A 22500-nucleotide genomic window follows, 5' to 3' on the forward strand; every position below is an offset into this window, starting at 1 on the left:
GAAAACGTGTAACCATTGACTTGCATAGTGGATAAAACAACTGCTATGGTGGTCAATGGTTACAGGATTACAACAGTTGTCAAAAAATCTATAACCAATAAAACGTGAGTAAATGATGCCAAAATAAATTTTTTTTGGTTGAACTACCCCTTTAAGGTCTGTAAACCCGCCCCCCTGTCAAAAGCAAACTCCGCTCTGATTGGTCAGCTGGACAGGTCTGTTTTTACAGTTCTATTCCAAATGTTAAAAAAATAAACGCCCATTCCAGAGTGTCCGAACGCCATAGGTGGGTGGAGATTATGCAAATTAGTTACTTTGATCTTAATGATGTAATTCAAAAACTAAGCACACACACATATGTACATACAAGTACACACAGAGACAAAACAGACACAGTCAAAACAACATATACACAGACACACAAACACAGACAATCACACACACACACATATACTGTATACACAGAGAGACAACACAAACTCATGGATGCACGCACAGACGGATGCACACATGCATTTGCACGCAGTCTCTGGATTATGCGACTTTATCTTTATCTGGGTTATCTTTGATCTTGTTGATGTAGATTTAAAAATTGTAATGATTCAAAAATTGAATGATTCGTTGAGGTGATTCAGATTCGATTCTTGCTTCTAAGAGACAGCATCTTTATTTATCATGCAACTTTGCAGTCTGTTCACGCTGAATGACAGCTACGTTACAACTGTAAACAAGATATTGTTCATAATTCCATATGAACAGTTCTTTAAAGGACTGATGTTAACACACACTTACAGTGACTTTATGTTGTCCGGTGAGGTTTGGAGATTCACACAGCAGCTGAGTCTCTGAGACGGTTAACACACACTGTTTATCCCCGATCAGAACGGTGTAGTTCAGCCTGTAGTTCCCAGCAGCCGACGGGATCAGACTCTTGCCCTGAAAAACACACACGCACACACACACACACACACACACACACACACACACACAAATGCTTAATTATTATATTAGCATATACACTGAGCATGATCAAAAGGTTTTATACAATATTTGTACAGTAGTCGACATTAGAAGAGGAGCAAAAGCTTTCATCAAAGTTGTCCTGACACCAAAATGTGCATTGTTTTTTTTAATCTTTTCACCTCCCAAAATTACATTACTTAATACAAATTAAAATATTAATAAAAATAAAATAATAGTTCAGGGATTCTACAAAAAAGGAGCACAATGTTTTTGGGTAATTGTTATTCATTACGCTGAAATTAAATACAAATAATTGTATTTACAAAAGCTCACAAAATGAAAATGTTTTCTGGGCAACTAAAACTGATTAAAAAGCTATTTAAAAAAAAATATATATAAATATATATATATCAAGATTAAAAAAAGGAAAATTAAAGAAAGGAAGAAAGGAAGAAAGGAAAAAGAAGTTTGAAAAAAAAACTATTAAGGAAGGAAGAGAAAGAAGGAAAGAAGAAAAGGGGAAAAAGGAAGAAAGAAATGAAAAGGGAAGGAAAAAATAAGGAATGAGATGAAAAGAAAGGACGAAGGAAGAGTGGAAGAAAGAAAGAAAGAAAACAAGGTTGAAAGGATAAAAAAGGAACAAAGGAATAAAAAGGAGGAAGAAAAAAGGAAGGAAAAAAGAATAAAAGAAGAAAGGATAAAAAAATGAAAGAATGAAAAGGGAAGGAAGAAAAAATAAGGAATAAGAGAAAAGGGAAGGAAGGAATGAAGTAAAGAAGAAAGGAAGGAAGGTTGAAAGCAAAAATGAAGGAATAAAAAGGTAAGGGATGAAAAAAGGAAGGGAAAAAGAAGGAAAAGGGAAGAAAAAAGGAAGAAAGAAATGAAAAGAGAAAGTGGAAAAATAAGGAATAACAGAAAAGGAAGGAAGAAATGAAAAGAGAAGGAAGGAAAAAAGGAAGGAAGGAAGGAAGGAAGGAAGGAAGGAAGGAAATAACAAGGGAAGGAAGAAAAAAGGAAGAAAGAAGGAAGAATGAAAAAGGAAGGAAGAAAGAAAAAATAAGGTTGAAAGAAAAAAATGAAGGAAGGAACAAAAAGGAGGAATAAAAAGGAAGGACGAAAGAAAAGACAGAAGAAAAAGGGAAAAAAGGAAAGAAGGAATGAAAAGGGAAGGAAGAAAAATAAGGAATGAGAGAAAATGGAATGAAGGAAGAAAGGAAGTAAAGAAGTAAAGAAGAAAAAAGAAGGCTGAAAGAAAAAATGAAGGAATAAAAGGGGAAAAAGGATGAAAAAAGGAAGAAAGAAGGAAAAAGGATGAAAAAAGGAAGGAATGAAAATAGAAGGAAGAAAAATTAGGAATAAGAGAAGCCACTAACTGAAATAAAATTATTTTAAGAATAAAAATAATCCTAAAATAATGTTAGCATGAAAATGAGTTTATGACAAACCCCAAAATAAGTAAATGAATGTATATGTATGATGGGCATTTAATTACTATATAAATGACTCTATATACATATTTTTCATTGGTCTGAGCATCTGATGAGTCTGTTCAACCTGATCTACAACACACTCTCTCTCTCTATGTCTCTGCCCAGGGGGTTTATGGGAAGGCAAAACCCGCAGGCAGAGCCATGCATAAATATTTGCATGCTTGATTTAGAGGCGTGTGTTACTGAAGGGCTCCATTTAACATGTAGACTCAACTCTCACTGCACTTTACCCAGAAGGCTTAGCATGTGAAATTGAATTGCGCAGATAATCCCATGCATGTCATTTCCTGAAATGATTTAACGCTGTGCATGTGCAGGACATCAGCACCACAGCGCTCACACTTTCACATTTTCCACAGTAAATATGAGCTATCCTGATGACTGGAGTGTTGCTAGGCAGATTAGACTTCGTCTCTGCATTAATTTCTGATCTTCTGATCTCTGTGAATGACTCAGGAGCCTCCGCCACATCTGCTTAGTCAGGCACGATGTGAAAATGAGTTTGCTCAGAAAAGCAATATCACACTTGATGATTTGAGAAATCATTTACGTCTGCAGCACAAACAGTGTGAGATGAATTCCGCACCAGATTTCCACCATTTACACCTTTTGTTCAACTGGTGAACCGCAGCATGAGCGCCTCAGATCACTCACTCTACACTACAGGCTGTTCTCTCATCCTGCACTGAGATCTGGAGTTACATACTTATATATTATTTACTTATATATTTATTATTTTTATATATTTTAATCATCATTTTTTACTTTATTTTGTTGTGTTCTGGTTATTTGATCAGTTATTTTTCAGATTCAACTGGTTATTTTAGTACAAATCAAATAAAAATTTTGATTTAAATGAGAAATGTTACAAATAATTTATTTCTGTTCATGTTTATTTACCCAGAGTTTACTTCATGGGTTTTATCTAAGCACACATTCTAGAGTTTATGTGTGTGCTTTTTTTTTTTTGCTTTTATTATATTGGATATAACATTAGTAAAAACATATTTTTAAAAATGTATTCTACATATTTTTATTGTACTTTCAGAAAAGTTATTATTAATATTACTTTTCTAAATATAAATAATAAAAACAATAATAATAATTAATAATAATTAATAATAATAATAATAATAATAATTAATAATAATAATAATCAATAATAATAATAACAACAACAACAATATTGATTTCATTATATAAATAAAAAAAGATTAAAAATAATATTAAAAATTTGTACTTTATGGGTTTTAGTTAAACATATATTTTAGTGTTTGTGTGTGTATGTGTGTGTGCGTGCATGTGCTTTTGCTTATGAAATTGGATATTATCTAAGTAATGCATAAACACATATATTTTTAATGGATTAAACATGTTCATTTTACTTTCAGAAAAGTTATAAATAATATTACTTTTATAAATATAAATAATATTAATATTTAAAATAATAATAATAATAATAATAATAAAACACAAATTAATAACAAAATATTATAATTAAAAAATAGTTTAAAAAAAATAGTTAAACATATTTTATTGTTTTTGTGTGTGTACTTTTTTTGCTTCTATTATATGAAATATTATCTAAATAATATATTAACAATAAAAAATTCCAACATTGTAATACAAAGAGATGGATTTATTGGTAATATTGTAAAAAAAAAGTTTGGCTTAAAAGCATTTCTCAGAGCATAAAACACACACATTTTAAACAAATAGTATAATATTAATAATATATTATTTATATTATAAAATTGTTATTAATATTTTACAATAGTTTATATATCTTTGTGTGATGTGTGTTTTGTTACCTGAGAAATGCTATTTTTAGGGCAAAATACACACATTTAATAAATAGTATAATATTAGGACTACATCAATAAAATATTATTTATAAAATAGGATGTTTATTCTAATATTTTATTAATATATTATAATATTTTTTAAATGTCTGTGGGATGTGCTTTGTGCTCTTAGAAATGTTTTTTCACAGCATCAAACACATTTAAAAACATAATATTAATAATATATTGATAAATATTATAGTATATAGTATATTATTTTATTGCAATATTGTATTAATATATAATAATATTTTTTAAAATGTCTTTGTATGATGTGTGTTGACAATATTATCAATAAATATACCTCTTTTTATTACAAGCAATTCCTTTTTACCACAATAATAAAGAAATGCAGGCTGAATGGTGAGAGCTGCTCACCTTCAGTATGAGCGGAGATCCTGGTTTGAGCTCCAGCATGGCCGGACCGAAGGCCTCAAATACCGGATCAGGATAGAAACTGAAGCTCTCGTTGACCACCAGCAGCATCTGTACATGATCCATGATGAAGCCGATCTCATCCGGAGCGTTGCCCACCTCTGAAAAACCCCTCTCAGAGCCGGCCACCGACGGCACCGCACACACCATCACTGTGTTATTGAGCACCGTGCAGTTCTGAGAGAGAGAAAAACATCCAGAATCACACACAAACTGCAGGTCAAGGAGGAGGAAAGGTCTCGCTCACCCGCGGGACGCTCGCCAGGCTTTATAGAGATATTTTATGGTCTAGATGCTGTCAGATGTTGACATTTTAAAGGTTAAACTGGGAAAAGGTGATTCAATGTCAGACGTACGCACAGACATAACAGGTGCAGAGCTTCAGGTGAACACGGCTTTAACTCTTCCTGCTGTGTATTTATTGTGAAGAACAACTCATTATTATAATTGGTGAAATATTCAAAATATTACAACTATTCAAATTAGATGCAAGTAAATGTTATTTATATATTGAACTTAATCTTTAATGTGGAAATGCACTCGTTTAAGGGATTGTTTCAGAATTTTGGATTCAGTTACCTATAAGAGAAATGACTAGGAATAATAAATGGCAGAAAACAGTCAAACTACTTGCTCTACAAACATATATATATATAATATTAGAATAATATAATAATAGAAGAATATAATATAATATAATATAATATAATATAGTATAATATAATATAATAAAATAATAATATAATAATAGTAGAATATAATATAATATAATATAATAAGTAGGATATATAATATAATATAATATAATATAATATAATATAATATAATATAATATAATATAATATAATAATATATTAATAGTAGAATATAATATAATATAATAAGTAGGATCTACAATATAATATAATATAATATAATATAATATAATATAATATAATATAATATAATATAATATAATATAATATAATATAATATAATATAATATAATAATATATTAATAGTAGAATATAATATAATATAATAAGTAGGATCTACAATATAATATAATATAATATAATATAATATAATAGTAGAATAATATAATAATAGTATAATAATTTAATAGTAGAATATAATATAATATAATATAATAAGTAGGATATATAATATAATATAATATAATATAATATAATATAATATAATATAATATAATATAATATAATATAATAGTAGAATAATATAATAATAGTATAATATAATATAATATAATATAATAATAGTATAATATAATATAATATAATATAATAATAGTATAATATAATATAATATAATATAATATAATATAATAATATATTAATAGTAGAATATAATATAATATAATAAGTAGGATCTACAATATAATATAATATAATATAATATAATATAATATAATATAATATAATATAATATAATATAATATAATATAATATAATATAATAGTAGAATAATATAATAATAGTATAATAATTTAATAGTAGAATATAATATAATATAATATAATAAGTAGGATATATAATATAATATAATATAATATAATATAATATAATATAATATAATATAATATAATATAATATAATAGTAGAATAATATAATAATAGTATAATATAATATAATATGATATAATATAATAGTAGAATAATATAATAATAGTATAATATAATATAATATAATATAATATAATATAATATAATATAATATAATATAATATAATATAATATAATATAATATAATATAATAGTAGAATAATATAATAATAGTAGAATATAATATAATAATATATTGATCGCTCATGGACAATAAGCAGTTTTAATGATCCACTGTAATTCCTATATCACAAACCTCTCTCAACAAGTTTAATTCAAGTCATCATTCCTTTTGCTTCCGCTTAGTCCATTTAGGTCGCCACAGTGGAAAGAACCGGCAACTTATCAAGCATATGTTTTACACAGTGGATGCCCTTCCAGCCACAACCCAGTACTGGGAAACACCCATACACACTCATACGGTACGGCCAATTTATTTCATCAATTCCCCTAAAGCGTATGTGTTTGGACTGTGAGGGAAACCGGAGCACCCAGAGGAAACCCACACCAACACAGGGAGAACATGCAAACTCCACACAGAAATGACAACTGACCCAGCCGGGACTCGATTATGTCTTGAGAATCTAGTTTTACCTTAGAGCTGTGCTTTTATTTTCTTCAGCTCACTCGCGGTGAGTTTAGGTGACAGAGCGCATTGAATAAGTCAAAGTGTCCTCAGTTTTGTGTCAAACTGACACAGAAATATCAGTATGACAATATAAGCAATATAGGCTCATCAGCCAATCAGAATCAAGCATTCCTTATAGTCTAAATCTTCTATTTCTGCTCTGCATTTCTCTGGCTTGCTTCCTAAACTACTGGTGTAATAAATCTGGAGCTGTATGTTATGAATATGCTTGGCTCTTTGACAAATTGCTTTTGTTCCTCCTTTGTAGGTCGCTCTGGATAATAGCATCTGCTAAATGCATGAGTGTAAATCTAGAGCCACAGAGAGAAAGGAAAGCAGAGCATAACATTGGAGAGATGCTAGTTTTTAAATACAGAAACAAGACAGCAACATCATCAGTACATAAACACACTGGCTCTGAGCAAACACTGTGCTGTTTTTTTCTTGAGCTAAGCTGATAGATGTGCAAAAAAACTACTGCTTTTAGCAGTTTAATGTCTCAAATGTGGGGCGACATGGTGGCTCAGTGGTTAGCACGGTCGCCTCTCAACAAGAAGGTCGCTGGTTCGAGTCCTGGCTGGGTCAGTTGGCATTTCCATGTGGAGTTTGCATGTTCTCCCCGTGTTGGCGTGGGTTTCCTCTGGGTGCTCTGGTTTCCCCCACAGCCCAAACACATGCGCTATAGGGGAATTGATCAACTAAATTGGCTGTAGTGTATGTGTGTGTGTGTGTGTGTGTGTGTGTGTGAATGGGTGTTTCCCAGTACTAGGGTGCAGGTGGAAGGGCATCCGCTGCTTAAAACAATTTTATTGTCACATCATCAGCAGCACGTGTAGATAAGTTACGCTAGATACGTTGGCGGTTCATTCAACTGTGGCGACCCCTGATGAATGTCTCAAATGCAACAGAAATGATGACTTATGGTATTAGTCCAGTTGCTGCATCACAATGTCAATAAAATGTGGTATTTAGTGAGTTTGAATATGAATAAAAAATGTATTATTGATTTATTACACAAGATCCAAATTTACTGTTTAGCTCTTTTTTCTCATGCAGTTAAACCTTTCAATGACAATTATTACTTTTATTGACAGACTCAAAGTAAAATAAAGCTTTAGAAATAGAAAAGAGCTCATGTTAATCTAGTTGGAAGGTCCGGAAGGGGTAAAATCTTACATTGACTGAGCTGATGGTGCCGTATTTGGCCCTCATCTTGGGCTCTCTGACGGTGGCCAGGTTGACGCCGGTGACTGTTAACGGAGTTCCTCCACTGTCAAAGAGAAAAACAACAGAGTAAAGCACGAGAAAACATGCATTAACAACAGAAGAGCATGTATATCAAGCTTCTGAAGTCACTTTAATCTGTGGAGACTACAGCTCAATCCCAAACTCTGCTGAAGCTCAAGCAAGTGATTTTAACAAAGTTTGCGATCAGAGTTTTTTAACCCTTGTGCATGGTTTAAATTGACTCCCCTTTGGTTATGTTCAGTGCTTAATTTTTGAATTGAGAGGTCCCGCAAGAGACTGCTTTAAAGGATCCGGCATGTTACCTCAGGATGGAGAGGTGTCAAGCGGAGAGCGGGGGTGGTGGGCGTTGCATTGCATGGCGGAAGGTTGACGTGGACGAAGGACGAAAGTGAAGAGCGAGGGGTTGTTGCGGACGAAAGTGAAAGTAAACAGCAGACGGGGGAGGAGTGCGGTTGAGGAGGGGGATCGGTAAAATCAGGTGCCGGATCAGATTTTAGAGGTGCCGGATGCGGAGTGCTTTGGCACAAATTAAGCCCAGGGGTCCGTTGTTTGTAAGTGGATTATTCGGTTAGCTGGATTTGGTTATTGACGATTTGACACAATCAAGGATTGTTTCGTTCTTCAAAACTGATACGAGAGTTGTTGTCATAGCAACAGTTCTGGAAGCTCAAACCTGGTCAGGAGCAGGTTCAATTCATATAAACAGGATTAGATCGGCTCAGTTCAAGCAAAAATAATACTGAAAGTATACCGAATTCTGATATTTTCTTATATTAGTAGTTATATACACTTTCGAAAATAGTAAATATTTTTTACTATATATATAAAGTTATAGTTATTAATAAAATAAATAAAGTTATATAAATTAATAAAGCTTATGCAATCTGCACCCCCGAAATGAAAGTACAATGACTGCCACCTGGTGGTGAAAAGAGAAAACTTATAGATATAAACTTTATAGATCGCTTTAGTACAGTTTGTGTATGATCATAGACATAAACAATATGTGACTGTTTTAAAAGCAATAATACATTTATGCAGTTATAAACATGTTTTGGCAGTTAATATGACGATGATTTGATGCTTTCTAAAAGTTGCAGACGCCTTTACCAATATGCTTTTGTAAACATCTGGTTATTCTTTACACCAATTTAATAAAACGGCTACTATAATACTACTATGGCTACTATAATAAGACTGTAAAACTAAATTAATTGCTCTTGAAACATCAAAGGGCCCAGCATACAGCCCCAAACAAGGTGTAAAGTTATTGCGTATCATATTTACTAAACCGTTTACAACTAATTGATGTAATTTAGCTCACATGGATAATTGAATATTAATCAGATGATGTCATTACGCTGCTGTGCCGTCAGCCAATCGTTGCATTGCTGATCATGATTTCAAGGATCGATAGATCTGTCCTTCACAACACACGCAGCGATCTCAGATCAGTTCATCCAGACATTTTAATCTGACTTGCTAACTTGTTTGAAGAACCATATTAGGCAGAGATCAGTTATCAAGATTAAAAGATACAGGATCTGCCAAATCATCTTAGATCATTTAAGCGAGGTACGAAGAACGGACCCCAGGTTATGTTGATGCTGTTTTTGCCTCATTGACTTCCATTATAATCACATTTTTAAATGCAAAGCTATGACCCCATATAAGCATGCGTTCTTGGTTGTTGGTAGTTTTCCCTGTTGGGAAGAGGGACAATGGGTCATCTCTACTGTTGATCATGAAAAAAAAAACATTTAAGATAAACATTTAAGATATTTAAAGGGCCGGTTTGGTGACCCCTGATATAATTCATCATTGTATCATCTGCTCTAGTTTATACTGTTGTTTTTCCGAGTTTAATCATTGTGTAATTGTGTATATATTTGTTTTACAGTCATTTTGGGTTTCCTAAAATGTATTATTATTGTTATTATTATTATAATTAATCTCTCTCTCTGTTCGTTCATGTCTCTCTCTCGGTTTTATGTCAGTAATAGTTTTGATACGAAGAGTTTGAATAAACATTTCTCTCTCTCTCTCTCTCTCTCTCTCTCTCTCTGTCTGTTTATTCACGTCTCAGTCTGGATCAGTCTCTCTCTCTCTCTCTCTGTATATGAGACACTTCTCCACTGTGTGTGTGTGTGTGTGTGTGTGTGTGTGTGTGTGTGTGGTTTTCCATCAGTTTTATGTGTCTGTCAGCTGTGATGTTCCTCAAAGCTCTAGAGTCGGACCTGTGAACGTTCACACTACAGCACATGCATCTCCACTGCCGGACTACATCATTCCCTCAGAGGATCAGCTGTTCTGACCCATTCAGGGATGTGTGTGTGTGTGTGTGTGTTTGTGTATATGGGTGTCTGTGTGTGTCTGTGTGTGTTACTTTGGGTGCTTTCACACCTGCCTTATTTAGTTGGATTGAATCGCACTAGAGTTGGTTTCCCCTTTTGGTGTGGTTCGTTTGAGCAGGTGAGAATGCAGCAATCGTATTTGAGCGCGCACCAAAAGCGGACCAAATAAGCGTACCGAGACCTGCTTGAAGAGGTGGTGAATATGATCCGTACTAAAACAGGTCCAACGGCAAAAAGTACTGCGCCTTTTGGACTAATTCAGCTGCCGTAGGCTGATGCGCTGTGCATCATGGGATATGGAGGAAAAATATTTGTTGACAGCGCTTTACCAACAGAGAGAGAGAGAGAGAGGAAAACATTACCTGATGGATTATTGGTAATATTTCCATAAGATGAGCATGTCGCAGTTTAGCTAAATTAATTCACGCCTCCTCCTGAAGTGATGAGCGACGCATTAAACACTGTTTTCCAGCCGCGGCCGCGCTTCATTCTCGTAATGTATAGTTTGTCTAAAGCAGGGATACAATCAGCCAGCGCAGTCGCCCCTCCAGAGTAAAAGGTTTTGTTTACCTGCGGGAGATCACTGGCATTTTCCCGCACGTGAATTCTGACCAATCAATAAGCAGTTTAGGAAATATGTTCAACAACATCTGGCCAATGAGAGATGTGGATTTTGTCAGATGACTGCGTTTTGGTTCGTTTCAACTGGTTCGGACCAAAGCCAGCAGTGTGGTGTGAAAACGACCCAAAGACGGCAGAAAATGCAACAATGTATCATTTATTACCCTTGATCCAGACCAAATGAAGCGAACTACAGATGTGAAAGCACCCTATGTCTGTGTGTTACAGTGTGGCTGTGGTTTTCCATCAGTTCACACTACATCACTATAACACTACAGTACATCTCCACAGCCATCTCCACTACTGGACTGTATTAGTTGTGCAGAGATCTGATGTTCTGGCTTATTCAGTGCTGTGTGTGTATATGTGTGTGTGTGTGTTTGTCTGACCTGGCGATGCTCCAGTCGGGCTCTATCTTCAGGATAGTGGGATCATCAGTGTAGTTGAACTTCACCTCCGGGTTTCTGAGCTCGGCTGCGTTTATATCCACCATCACTGGAGTCCCGCCTGAACCCAAACCTGCTGGAGTCACACACACGATCTCACGGGCGCTCCGCCTAAGACACAAACCCACACAAACACAAAATGAGCAAAACTTATCTTCTTTTATGACTTTTTACATCAAGTTTTTTATATCAAAACTGGTAAAACATCCATACACACTCATTCACACACACACACACACACACACACACACACACACACACACACACACGCTCATACACTACAGCCAATTTAGTTAATCAGTTCCCCTATAGCGCATGTGTTTGGACTGTGGGGGAAACCGGAGCACCCGGAGGAAACCCACGCCAACACAGGGAGAACATGCAAACTCCACACAGAAACGCCAACTAGCCCAGCCAGGACTCGAACCAGTGACCCTCTTGCTGTGAGGACACAGTGCTAACCACTGAGCCACCTGTGCGCAACAATAAAACATTCACGTTCACTTCATGCTAACAATTAATAAATGTTGGATGTGTACTTTAGACTCATTGACCTGATGTGTGTGTGTGAAGGTGAATGAAGTCAATCATGAGCAGCGTGTGTGTGTGTGTGTGTGTGTGTGTGTGTGTGTTTCATCAGGTTGCGTCAGGTTGAAAGATCCCTCAAAAAGACGACTCTGAACATGACACACACTAATCTGATCAAAGCAGCAAGTGTGTGTGTGTGTGTGTGTGTGTGTGTGTGTGTGACTGACTGTTTCTCACGTCATTATCAGAGGAACATGAGACACGCAAGCAAGGCTGCTTCCCATGTTTGATCAGACACGTGTGTGTGTGCGTGCGTGTGTGTGTGTGTCCTTCAACTCTTGCTGTGTTGCCTAGGAAACCACATTCACAACACGCAATGGTGAAACCTGCTGAGTTCTGGATATATTTTGACAGAACTGTCGTCACATGGGTGGAGGGAGAGGCTCAGACACACACACACGCACACACAAACGCACACACACACACACAGACACACACACACACACACACACACACACACACACAAACAAACACACCCTAAATCACAGACACACTATCACACAAACTCTAACACACACACACACACACAAACTTATACAAAGACAGTCTCTCTAACACACACACTAGCATAAACAGACATGCAGACACATTAACACACACTCTAACATAAATAAAACACACTAACATTCAAACACACTAACACAGAAACACTCACAGCACACACAAATAAAGAGTGACACAAACACACACATGTACACTAACACTCTCACAAACAGACACACTCCAACATACAGTAACGCACTCTAACACACACACACACACACACACACACATACACACACATACAAACACACATAGATGGAGAGACACAAACATACAGTACACACAAACACTCTCTCTCTCATACACATACATGGAGACACACGCTCTAACACAGACACACTCACAGCACACACAGATAGAGAGAAAAACTTGCACACTAAAACTCTCTCGCTCACAAACACCCACACACACTAATGAAGACACAGCACACACAGAAAAAGAGAAAGACACAAACACAAACAAACAAACAAACAAACAAACAAACAAACAAACAAACCTAAAGCATTCTCTCTCTCTCTCTCTCTCTCTCTCTCTCTTAATTCAAGTCAGTTTAATAGTTGCTTTATTGGCATGACAAATGTTAGAAATGTATTGCCAAAGCAGTTATAAATTTACATAAAAATAAAACAACATACATATTTATTTAAAAAAACGCAGTAAACACTAGTAGAAGCAACAAAAAAAGATATATACATATATTAATTAAATAAAAATAAAAATAATATATCATATTACGCAATATATCACAATGTTATTCAATATATCGCATCTCTCTCTCTCTCTCACACACACACAAACAGACAACACATATCAGTAATTTCCTTCTGCCGATGACTAAAATAAACCAGTTCCTGTATGACGGCAATACTGTTTTCACTTTACAGCATACTGCATTTTCACTGAGACAATAAAGTCATAAAACAGCATCCATTAACTCATGTTCAGCCTCAAAGTACACAACTAGGAAAACACTGAAGTCATTTATTGAGCGTGTCAGATAGTGAGGATTCAGGTCACATTTCAACAAGAACACTGGATATGGCTGCTGAAAGTTATTATACACGACACCGTATGCTTTGAATAATTTCACGTGCATTTTATTCATAATTTAAAAAGTGTATTTACGTGTAGTAATAATTAAGACGTAATAATTAATATAATAATTATAATTTTATTCCACTTTATTTTATTTCATTTTTGTTTTAATATGGAACTGATATTTTGAAGAAAACTTTAATCTTTTTGGTATAATATGAATATTTTAACGAGCATTTTATTCATAGTTTGAGTTGTGTATTTACGTGTAGTAATATTTTAGACTTAATTTCACTTTTATTATCATTTATTTTATCTTATTCCATTTTTTATTTCATTTCATAAATATTGCAACATGAAAATGATCATTCGAAGAAGTCTAATATTTTTGGTATTCATTTTAAAGCTCACTGCATTTTATTTATAATTTGAAATGTGTATTTACGTGTAATATTAATTAAGATGGAATTTCTCTTTTATTATTTTTACAATATTTTATTTCATATTTGTTTTAATATGGATCTGATCGTTTGAAGAAAACTTTAATCTTTTTGGTATAATATTAATATTTTAACGAGCATTTTATTCATAATTAAAATGTATATTTACGTGTAGTAATAATTAAGATTTTATTTATCTTTTTATTATTATTTATTTTATTTTATTCCATTTTTATTTTGAAGAGAACTGTCTTTGGTATTAATTTGAAAGCTTTTAATATTTAACGTGCACTTTATTCATAATTAAAAATGCATATGTAGAAGTTATTATTTTAATATTTATTTTATTTCAGCTACAGTTTTAGAAATAGCAGCACTGCATCAATTTTTAATTCTTTAAGCTGGCATTTTAAAGCTTTTCCCCTAATATTAAAATTACAATTAATTTCATTTTAAAAATGTATTCATTTATAATAATATAATAATATAATAATAATAATATAATAATATAATAATAATAATTATATATATATATATATATATATATATATATATATATATATATATATATATATATATATATATATATATATATAAATTAATAATTTAGTAATTAGTTTTCGTTAACAATAACATCATATATATAGAGATATATGGAAAACCGTTCCCGCTAATGGTTCACTAAAGCACATCTAATGATTCTGCCTGGGTTTATGAAAACATGAAAATCTTATTAATTGAAATAACAAGCAGACTGAGATGTTCAGAAAGGATCATCAGATCAGTACCTCTCGAATTGGCAAGTGTTGAGTCCGATCTTGATGGAAACGGCGCTGCCTGCGTTCAGATGACTGCCGTAAATAGTGATCCTCGTTCCTCCAGAAATCGGCCCATATGACGGCACCACACGGGTGAAGTACGGAGACTGGAAACACACACACAATTAAACAAAATCATTTAATAAAGAGGCAGGAAAACCCCTTGTGGATCAAACATTCAGTCTGCAGGTGTAACTCTAAAACTAAACCAGCGGATCTTTAAAGCTGAATTTAGACCTGCAGGATGTTTTAATATCATATTATGAGCTCTTATGTTAAACGATATGTCAAAGGGTTCTCAGATCATAATCGCTTTAAAGAGACAATTTGATGCCTGATAATTCAATTTAATCATTTAATAATTTAATAATTTGAGTGTAAATGGGTGTTTCCCAATTATGGGTTGCAGCTGGAAGGGTATGCACTATGTCAAACATATGCTGGATAAGTTGGCGGTTCATTCCGCTGTGGGGAACCCTGATGAATAAATGGACTAAGCCGAAGGAAAATGAATGTATTTTGTATAATAGTCTGGATCAGCATGATCAGTGAATCTCACCACAAACGTGAAGACTTTTGGAGAAACCGCCCTGTAGTCCTGCAGACAGTCGCGCACACACACTTCCACATGAGCCTCCTGCACCCGATAACCTGTGGCATCGGCCAGACGGCACACGATCCTGCAGACGGACAGAGAGAAGAGGCTCTGAGAGACGTGTGGACACCAAACACTCAAATCAAAAGCTACATCAGCAGTGATGGAGGAGCACAGAGACGCTACAGCACCACCGCAGGCGCTACACAGACACACACAACACTACAATGCTGAAACACACGCCTGTGATTAATGAAACGGAGAGCAAACACTCCCAACATGCCCTGGGGCCGGTCATCCTCTGTCTGCGGAGAGTTATTAACTGAGCATTTATAGGTTCACACAACAGCAGATACTACAACCTTACCAGAATGTGTGTGTGTGTGTGTGTGTGTGTGTGTGTGTGTGTGTGTATAAATGGTGGTATTTGTTTATTTCCTGGAAGTGTGAAGCTCTGCCATGATTCATTAATAAAGTGTGAAGTCATTATTGTCATCTAATTTCAGCATCAGCACTGAAAACAGTCTAAAAGCGGCATATAAAAGTGTTCAAGTTGAATGAAGGGTGCCACACGTGCACAGAACAGACGCTTCAGTGAGAGTGCTGTGATCTGCAGCAACTACAGCACAATGATGAGCTGACATTACCTTTATAAACTACAAAGATGGAAAAGGAAAATGGGTCAAATAAAAATGTCAAAAAGAAAGGAATGGAGGAAGGAGAAGGGAAGGAAAATAAAAGGAAAAAAAGACAACTGAAGAAAATGGAAAGGAAGGAAGGGAGGAAAAGGGGAGGGATGAAAAATGAGGGGAAATTAAGAAAAAACAAGGAATGGAGGGAATGAAAAGTGGAGGAATTTTAAAAGGAAGGAAATAATGGATGAGGAAAAGGAAAAGAAAAAGGAAGAAAAGAAGGAAGCAAAATGGATGGAGAGAAGGAAGGAAGAAGGAAAATGGGAGGGATGAAAAAAGAAGGAAAAACGAAGTAAGAAAAAACAAAGGACTGAGGGAATGAAATGGGGAAGAATGAAAAAGGAAGGAGGAAAAAGAAAGGAGGAAAACGCAAGAAATAAAAGAAAAACGGAAAAGGGAAGGATGGATGGATGTATGGATGGATGGATGGATGGAAAAGAAGGAAGGAAGGAGAAGGAAGGAAGGAAGGAAGGAAGGAAGAGAGGAAGGAAGGAAAAGGGTTGGGGTGAAAAAAGGAAGAAAAAATAAGGGATCGAGTGGGTAAAAGGGGAGAAATGAAAAAGGAAGGAGGAAAAGAAAGAAAATAGAAAGGAAGGAAGGACAGAAAAAAGGAAAAGGGAGGAAAGGAATGAATGAAGGAAGGAAGGAAGGAAGGAAGGAAGAAAGGAAGGAAGGAAGGAAAAGGGAGATGAAAAAAGAGGGAAAATGAAGAAAAAACAAAGGATGGAGGAAATGAAAAGGAGAAGAAATACAAAAGACAGGAAGGAGGAAAGGAGGAAGAAAAGAAAAATGGATGGAAGGAAGAAAGGGATAAAAAGAGAAAAAGGGAAGGAAAGACGGTAAAAGGAAGGAGGGAGAAAGAAAAGAAAAAGTAAGAAATAAAGACCATGGAAAAAAACAAAAGGAAGGAAAGCAGGAATTAAAAGGGGAGGGATGCAAAAAGGAAGGAAAATTAAGTAAGGAAAAAATAAAGATGGAGTGAATGAAAAGTAGATGATAAAAAGGAAACAAGAAAGGAAGGAAGGGAAAAATGAAAAAAAGGAAGAAAGCGAGAGGTAAAGGAGGAAGGAAAAAATAAAAGAAAACTGAATGAAAGAAAAAAATTATAAAAGAAAGGAATGAAAAAGGGAAGGAATTAAGGAACAAAAGAAGGATGGAAGGAAAGAAAGTCTTCCATTTATCTGTCACTCAGCATCTCAATACCAGCAGTTGTCAGATCAACACAACTTTTAGAATAAGGTAATGCAATACTGCCCATAAATTCAGAGCTAATGCTGTGTGTGTGTGTGTGTGTGTGTGTGTGTGGACTCACTGCTCAGCACTGATGTACTCCTCCTCGATAGGTTGGCAGGACACTTTCCCGATGCGCACCCCGTTCTGGATGTCTTTAAACTGAAGGCCCAGATTCTCTCCGCTGATGGTCAGTCTGGTTCCGCCCTGCCGCGGCCCGGTTTCAGGAGACAGCTGGAAGATATATCAGCAGACATACCGATATCACTCCAGAAAAGCTATTTTTAATCTTATCATTATCAGTCCAATAACAAAATTAGCCCCATATATTTAAGCCAATATTAGGTATTATTTATTTATTTATTTTTTTGATGGATAAATTATTGTTGTTTTTTTTGTTGTTGTTGTTTTAGGCAATAGATTTGATTGATTTAAAAGATAGTTGGCCATAGAAATTGATAGTGAATTAATAAAGTTTAAAAATCATGTTGTGAAATATAATCTAATGTTCAATGTGTGTGTGTGTTTGTCTTCTGTTTCTGCAATCCTGCATAAAAATGGGAAACATGTATATTATCGGCTACTATATCGGCTAATTATCGGTTATCGGTATAGCTCAAAAATTCCATATGAGTGCATCCCTAATTTTTAAAGCATCTCATCTAGGTCTAAACAGTCCTGAACGGCTTCTGGTGGTTAAAGGAAAATAATAATCTGGTGAAGATCATCCAAACCCAGTTCATCTGCAGCCACCAAGACCTTCAGCCAAGACAGGAGAAGCGCAGACACAAACACAAAGGCATAATTGGTTTCTGAGGGACTGCTTTCATTTGACATTCACACATTTTTACAGAGAGATGGATGAAAATACGAGAGCAGAGCTTGAGAGATGGAGAGAGAGAGAGAGAGAGAGAGAGAGAGAGAGAGAGAGAGAGAGAATAGGTGTACATTTTCTGAACAGATGGCTCTCAAAGTGCCTACGGTGGGCTAATAATCCGTGTGATAAATTCATTCTTCTCCAAATTAAATTAACACCTAATCTAATAAGTAAAAGACGACAGCGGTGCCTCACAGACAAAAAAAAGAGAGAGGATGAGAGATCTAACCAGAACAAAGGAGGAGTTTAATTAACGTGAGGGGATGTAAATTTAGTAAGTCGATGATCTAAAAGTTAATAATCCAAATTTGGAACTGAACGCAATGCTGACTTTGAAAAGATGACGGCCAAATACAGGTGATCAGTGCACATGTGTGATGTATTCTAGCATGAAGTTTGTCTCGATTTGTGATGAAATCTAGAAGAATCTGTCAGATGTTGAGCTGAGGTGAGCTCAGCAAGGAGCAAATATATAATACTATCCGAGAAGCTGCTGTTTACAGGGAATTGATAAAAGGTTATGAGCACTGCTGAGCTAATATATTGCAACAATATTGAGCTAAGTACCTCAAACCCACTTAGTTGCTCTAAATTCACCATAAACCATGTTTTTGGGAGATTTATAGTATTTATTAAACAATGATTTAGTCATCAAAGCAAGATTTTACAAAATACTTGTAAAACTTTTAACATTTTTTTACTAATTAAAGCTTATTTTATTTATTTAAAATATAAATAAACATTGATATATTTTAATTTAAATTATTTAAAATTAAAACTATATTTTAAATAAATAGAAACATTGCTATATTTTTATATTTTATTTTAAATTATAAACATTGCTAGCTTATTTATTTTTTATTTAAAAACATTTTATATTTTATTTTAAATAAACTAAACATTGTTATATTATTTATTTTTAATTAAAAAAACATTGTTATATTTTATTTATTTTAAAATTTAAAAAAGGTTTTATATTGATTTATTTTTAATAAAAAAACATTGTTATATTTTATTTATTTTAAAATTTAAAAAAGGTTTTATATTGATTTATTTTTTAAAAAAAAAACATTGTTATATTTTATTGATTTTAAAAATGTATAAATAAATAAAGTTTTATATTTATATTTTTTATAAAAAATTGTTATATTTTATTTTTTTTTTAATTTAAAAAAAGTTTTATATTTATTTATTTTTAATTGAAAAAATATTGTTATATTTTTTATTTTAAAATTTTAAAAAGTTTTATATTTCTTTATTTTTAATAAAAAACATTGTTATATTTTATTTATTTTTAATTATTTTTTTTTAATAAAAATTAAATACCTTATTTTTATTTATTTTGTATTTATTCATATTTTTTATTTTATATTAAAAGGTTTTATTTTACTTAGTTTTATTTTACTTGGTTTTATTTTGTTTTAAATTTTAATTTAATTTATTTAATTAAATGTTTTTGTATTTAATTAAATTTCCTGAAAATCACAGCAATAACCCAACTTCAGATAAACATTAGTTTGTAATCTTTAAAACAAATAAAAACTTAATTAGAAAATACTCAGAACATCTAATACACTCACTTTTACTGCTTGTTCAAACTACTTAAATAAAATGAGTTGAAACAACACCATTCTTAACTTTTTTGAGGGAACAAAAGTTCAATCCACCTATATTTTTGAAAATGATTAAGTTTATAAAATTGATGTTGGGACAACATGAAGGAATTGTGTTGAACCCAGCAGTGTTTACAGTGTAGATTGAACAGTTTTTTTGCGCATGCTGTATCTCACCTTGGTGATGCGCGGGTGTGTGCAGCGGCTGTTTCCGGCAGTGGCGTGCATCCATGTGTTTTCCGGCTGAGCACATTCCTGCCGCAGAGAGCACTTTCTGTCCTGAACACACCAGCCGCACTCGAAGCTCGGGTCGGCCTTCAGACACAATCCACAGCTCTCTCTCAGTGCATAACACTTGTACAGGTGCGCTGCAGACACAGATTTACAGTCTGAGCACATCCAAATCTCATGATGCATCACTCTTAACTCAGGATGGAGGATTTTCCTGCTCATTACATGCAAAAGTGCAGATGAAAACTCATGCAGAAACACAGATCTCTGACCTAGTGCAGGTTTTTAACAGAGAAATATTCAGATTAAACAGAATATACAATGGTTTAGGAATGTAAACATAAACAGTCCAGGGAATAAAGACTCGAGGGGCATTTTGTTTTATATACAGTGCTCAGCATATATGATTAAACCCCTCACAAATCTCTCATTTAAATTAATATTTTCTAGAGGAAGCTCTACAATATTGTATTCGTGCATTTACATTAGATTAGTGAGAACTGAAGCCAGATCTGGAGCTAATCTAATAAAACTTACAATGATTCAAAAATTAGTAGCACAAATTTCTGTAATAGAAAAAACATATATATTTTCAAAAATAGCAAAAATCAAGAGAAACAAATATATACAATATTGTTGATTTTAGATTGTATTTTTTTTTTTGCAGTATTTTGCATGAATTTAAACACATTATCTTTCCCTTTCTAATGATGTTCTGCGACTAAAATATTATTTTAATAAATACATCTGTTTAATAAATCAGTTTTGTTCAAATGCATCAATATATATTACACATATTCACTGACAAATGGATAAAAATAATCATTTTCAAAATGGGGTGTGCTCATTTATGCTGAGCACTGTATCTGTGGCCTAAATTGATAGATTTTTGTGTTTGCTTTTCTTAAAATATATGCCAGAATTTTCTTCTAATATTGTTTTTTTTTCTTGTGAAAATATGCGAAAATCTAACCTCAAGACAAATGATGCTAATTTTATTTAATACTATTTAATGCCACTTTAAAAAAAAAAAAAAAAAAAAAAAAAATATATATATATATATATATATATATATATATATATATATATATATATATATATATATATATATATATATATATATATATATTTATATATATATATATATATATATATATTTTTTTTTTTTTTTTTAAGCCTTAAATAGTAATAAATAGTAATAAATTAAATAACATCAATTAAAATAAAACATAATAAACTACAACAATAGTTAAAAGCTTGATACAATAATTAATAAATTTGAATAATAATAAATAATTGTATAATAATAAATTGAATAATTCTGAAAATAAAAAATAAAATTGTATAATAATAAATAAATAATAAATTGAATAATTCTGAAAATAAAAAATAAAAATATATAAAATAAATAATATATTGAGTTTTGTGATTGCTACATGAAATACTGAATCAACAAATAAATATTTCAACAAACAAGCCATGCTCAAGGCCATAAATACATAATTATTAACCTAATAAAAATATATTTTCAATCTTTTATTTCATTATCAATTTTTAGGAATGTGTGGCGTTTATAATATTAAAAATACCTGCAATCTGCACAAACACAAAGGTAATTGTCCTGTTGAACTCTAGAAGCTGTGTTTTGATCATCACTCACTCATTCATTCATTTTCCTTCAGCTTAGTCTCTTCATTCATTAAGAATCTCCACAGTGGAATGAACCGGCAACTATTCCAGCATTTGTTTTATGCAGCCGATGTCACTGGGAAACACCCAAACACACTCATTCACACACGCACTCATACACTGCGGCCAATTTAGCTTACCCAATTCCCCTATAGCGCATGTGTTTGGACTGTGGGGGAAACTGGAGCACCCGGAGGAAACCCACAGCAACACGGGAGAACATGCAAACCAGAACATGCAACCAGTGACCTTCTTGCTGTGAGGCCACAGTGCTAACCACTGAGCCACCGTGCCACCCGATCCCCAGTCAATGCAACTTAATGAAAACCAAGAGATGTGAATGAATAGATGTGAACGGCAGCATCATGAGAGGAACACTCGGGACAGGAAGCATTCTCAGCAATACTACAGTTCAAGCACACTCGTTTACACAAGCAAAAGAGGCTGTCAATCATTTATAGATGCTGCGGCTCCCTGCAGCATCCCGGAGGTTGCTAGGCAACGGCAACAGCAGAGCGC

General features: G+C 33.4%; 1 protein-coding gene across 2 annotated transcripts in view; it reads right to left on the minus strand.

The window, feature by feature from the left end:
- Positions 1-22500, minus strand: part of plxna1b (plexin A1b) — a 222898-nt gene that overhangs the window by 43215 nt on the left and 157183 nt on the right. For both annotated transcript variants that reach the window (XM_073953028.1, NM_001110010.1), the window contains 8 exon segments: positions 20239-20429; positions 17654-17805; positions 15614-15734; positions 15025-15161; positions 11574-11741; positions 8138-8231; positions 4676-4909; positions 793-936 (listed from right to left, as the gene is read on the minus strand). In XM_073953028.1, the coding sequence (XP_073809129.1) occupies positions 793-936; positions 4676-4909; positions 8138-8231; positions 11574-11741; positions 15025-15161; positions 15614-15734; positions 17654-17805; positions 20239-20429 (1241 nt within the window).

This window comes from Danio rerio, chromosome 6 (genome assembly GCF_049306965.1).
Source record: "Danio rerio strain Tuebingen ecotype United States chromosome 6, GRCz12tu, whole genome shotgun sequence".
Classification (NCBI taxonomy): domain Eukaryota; kingdom Metazoa; phylum Chordata; class Actinopteri; order Cypriniformes; family Danionidae; genus Danio; species Danio rerio.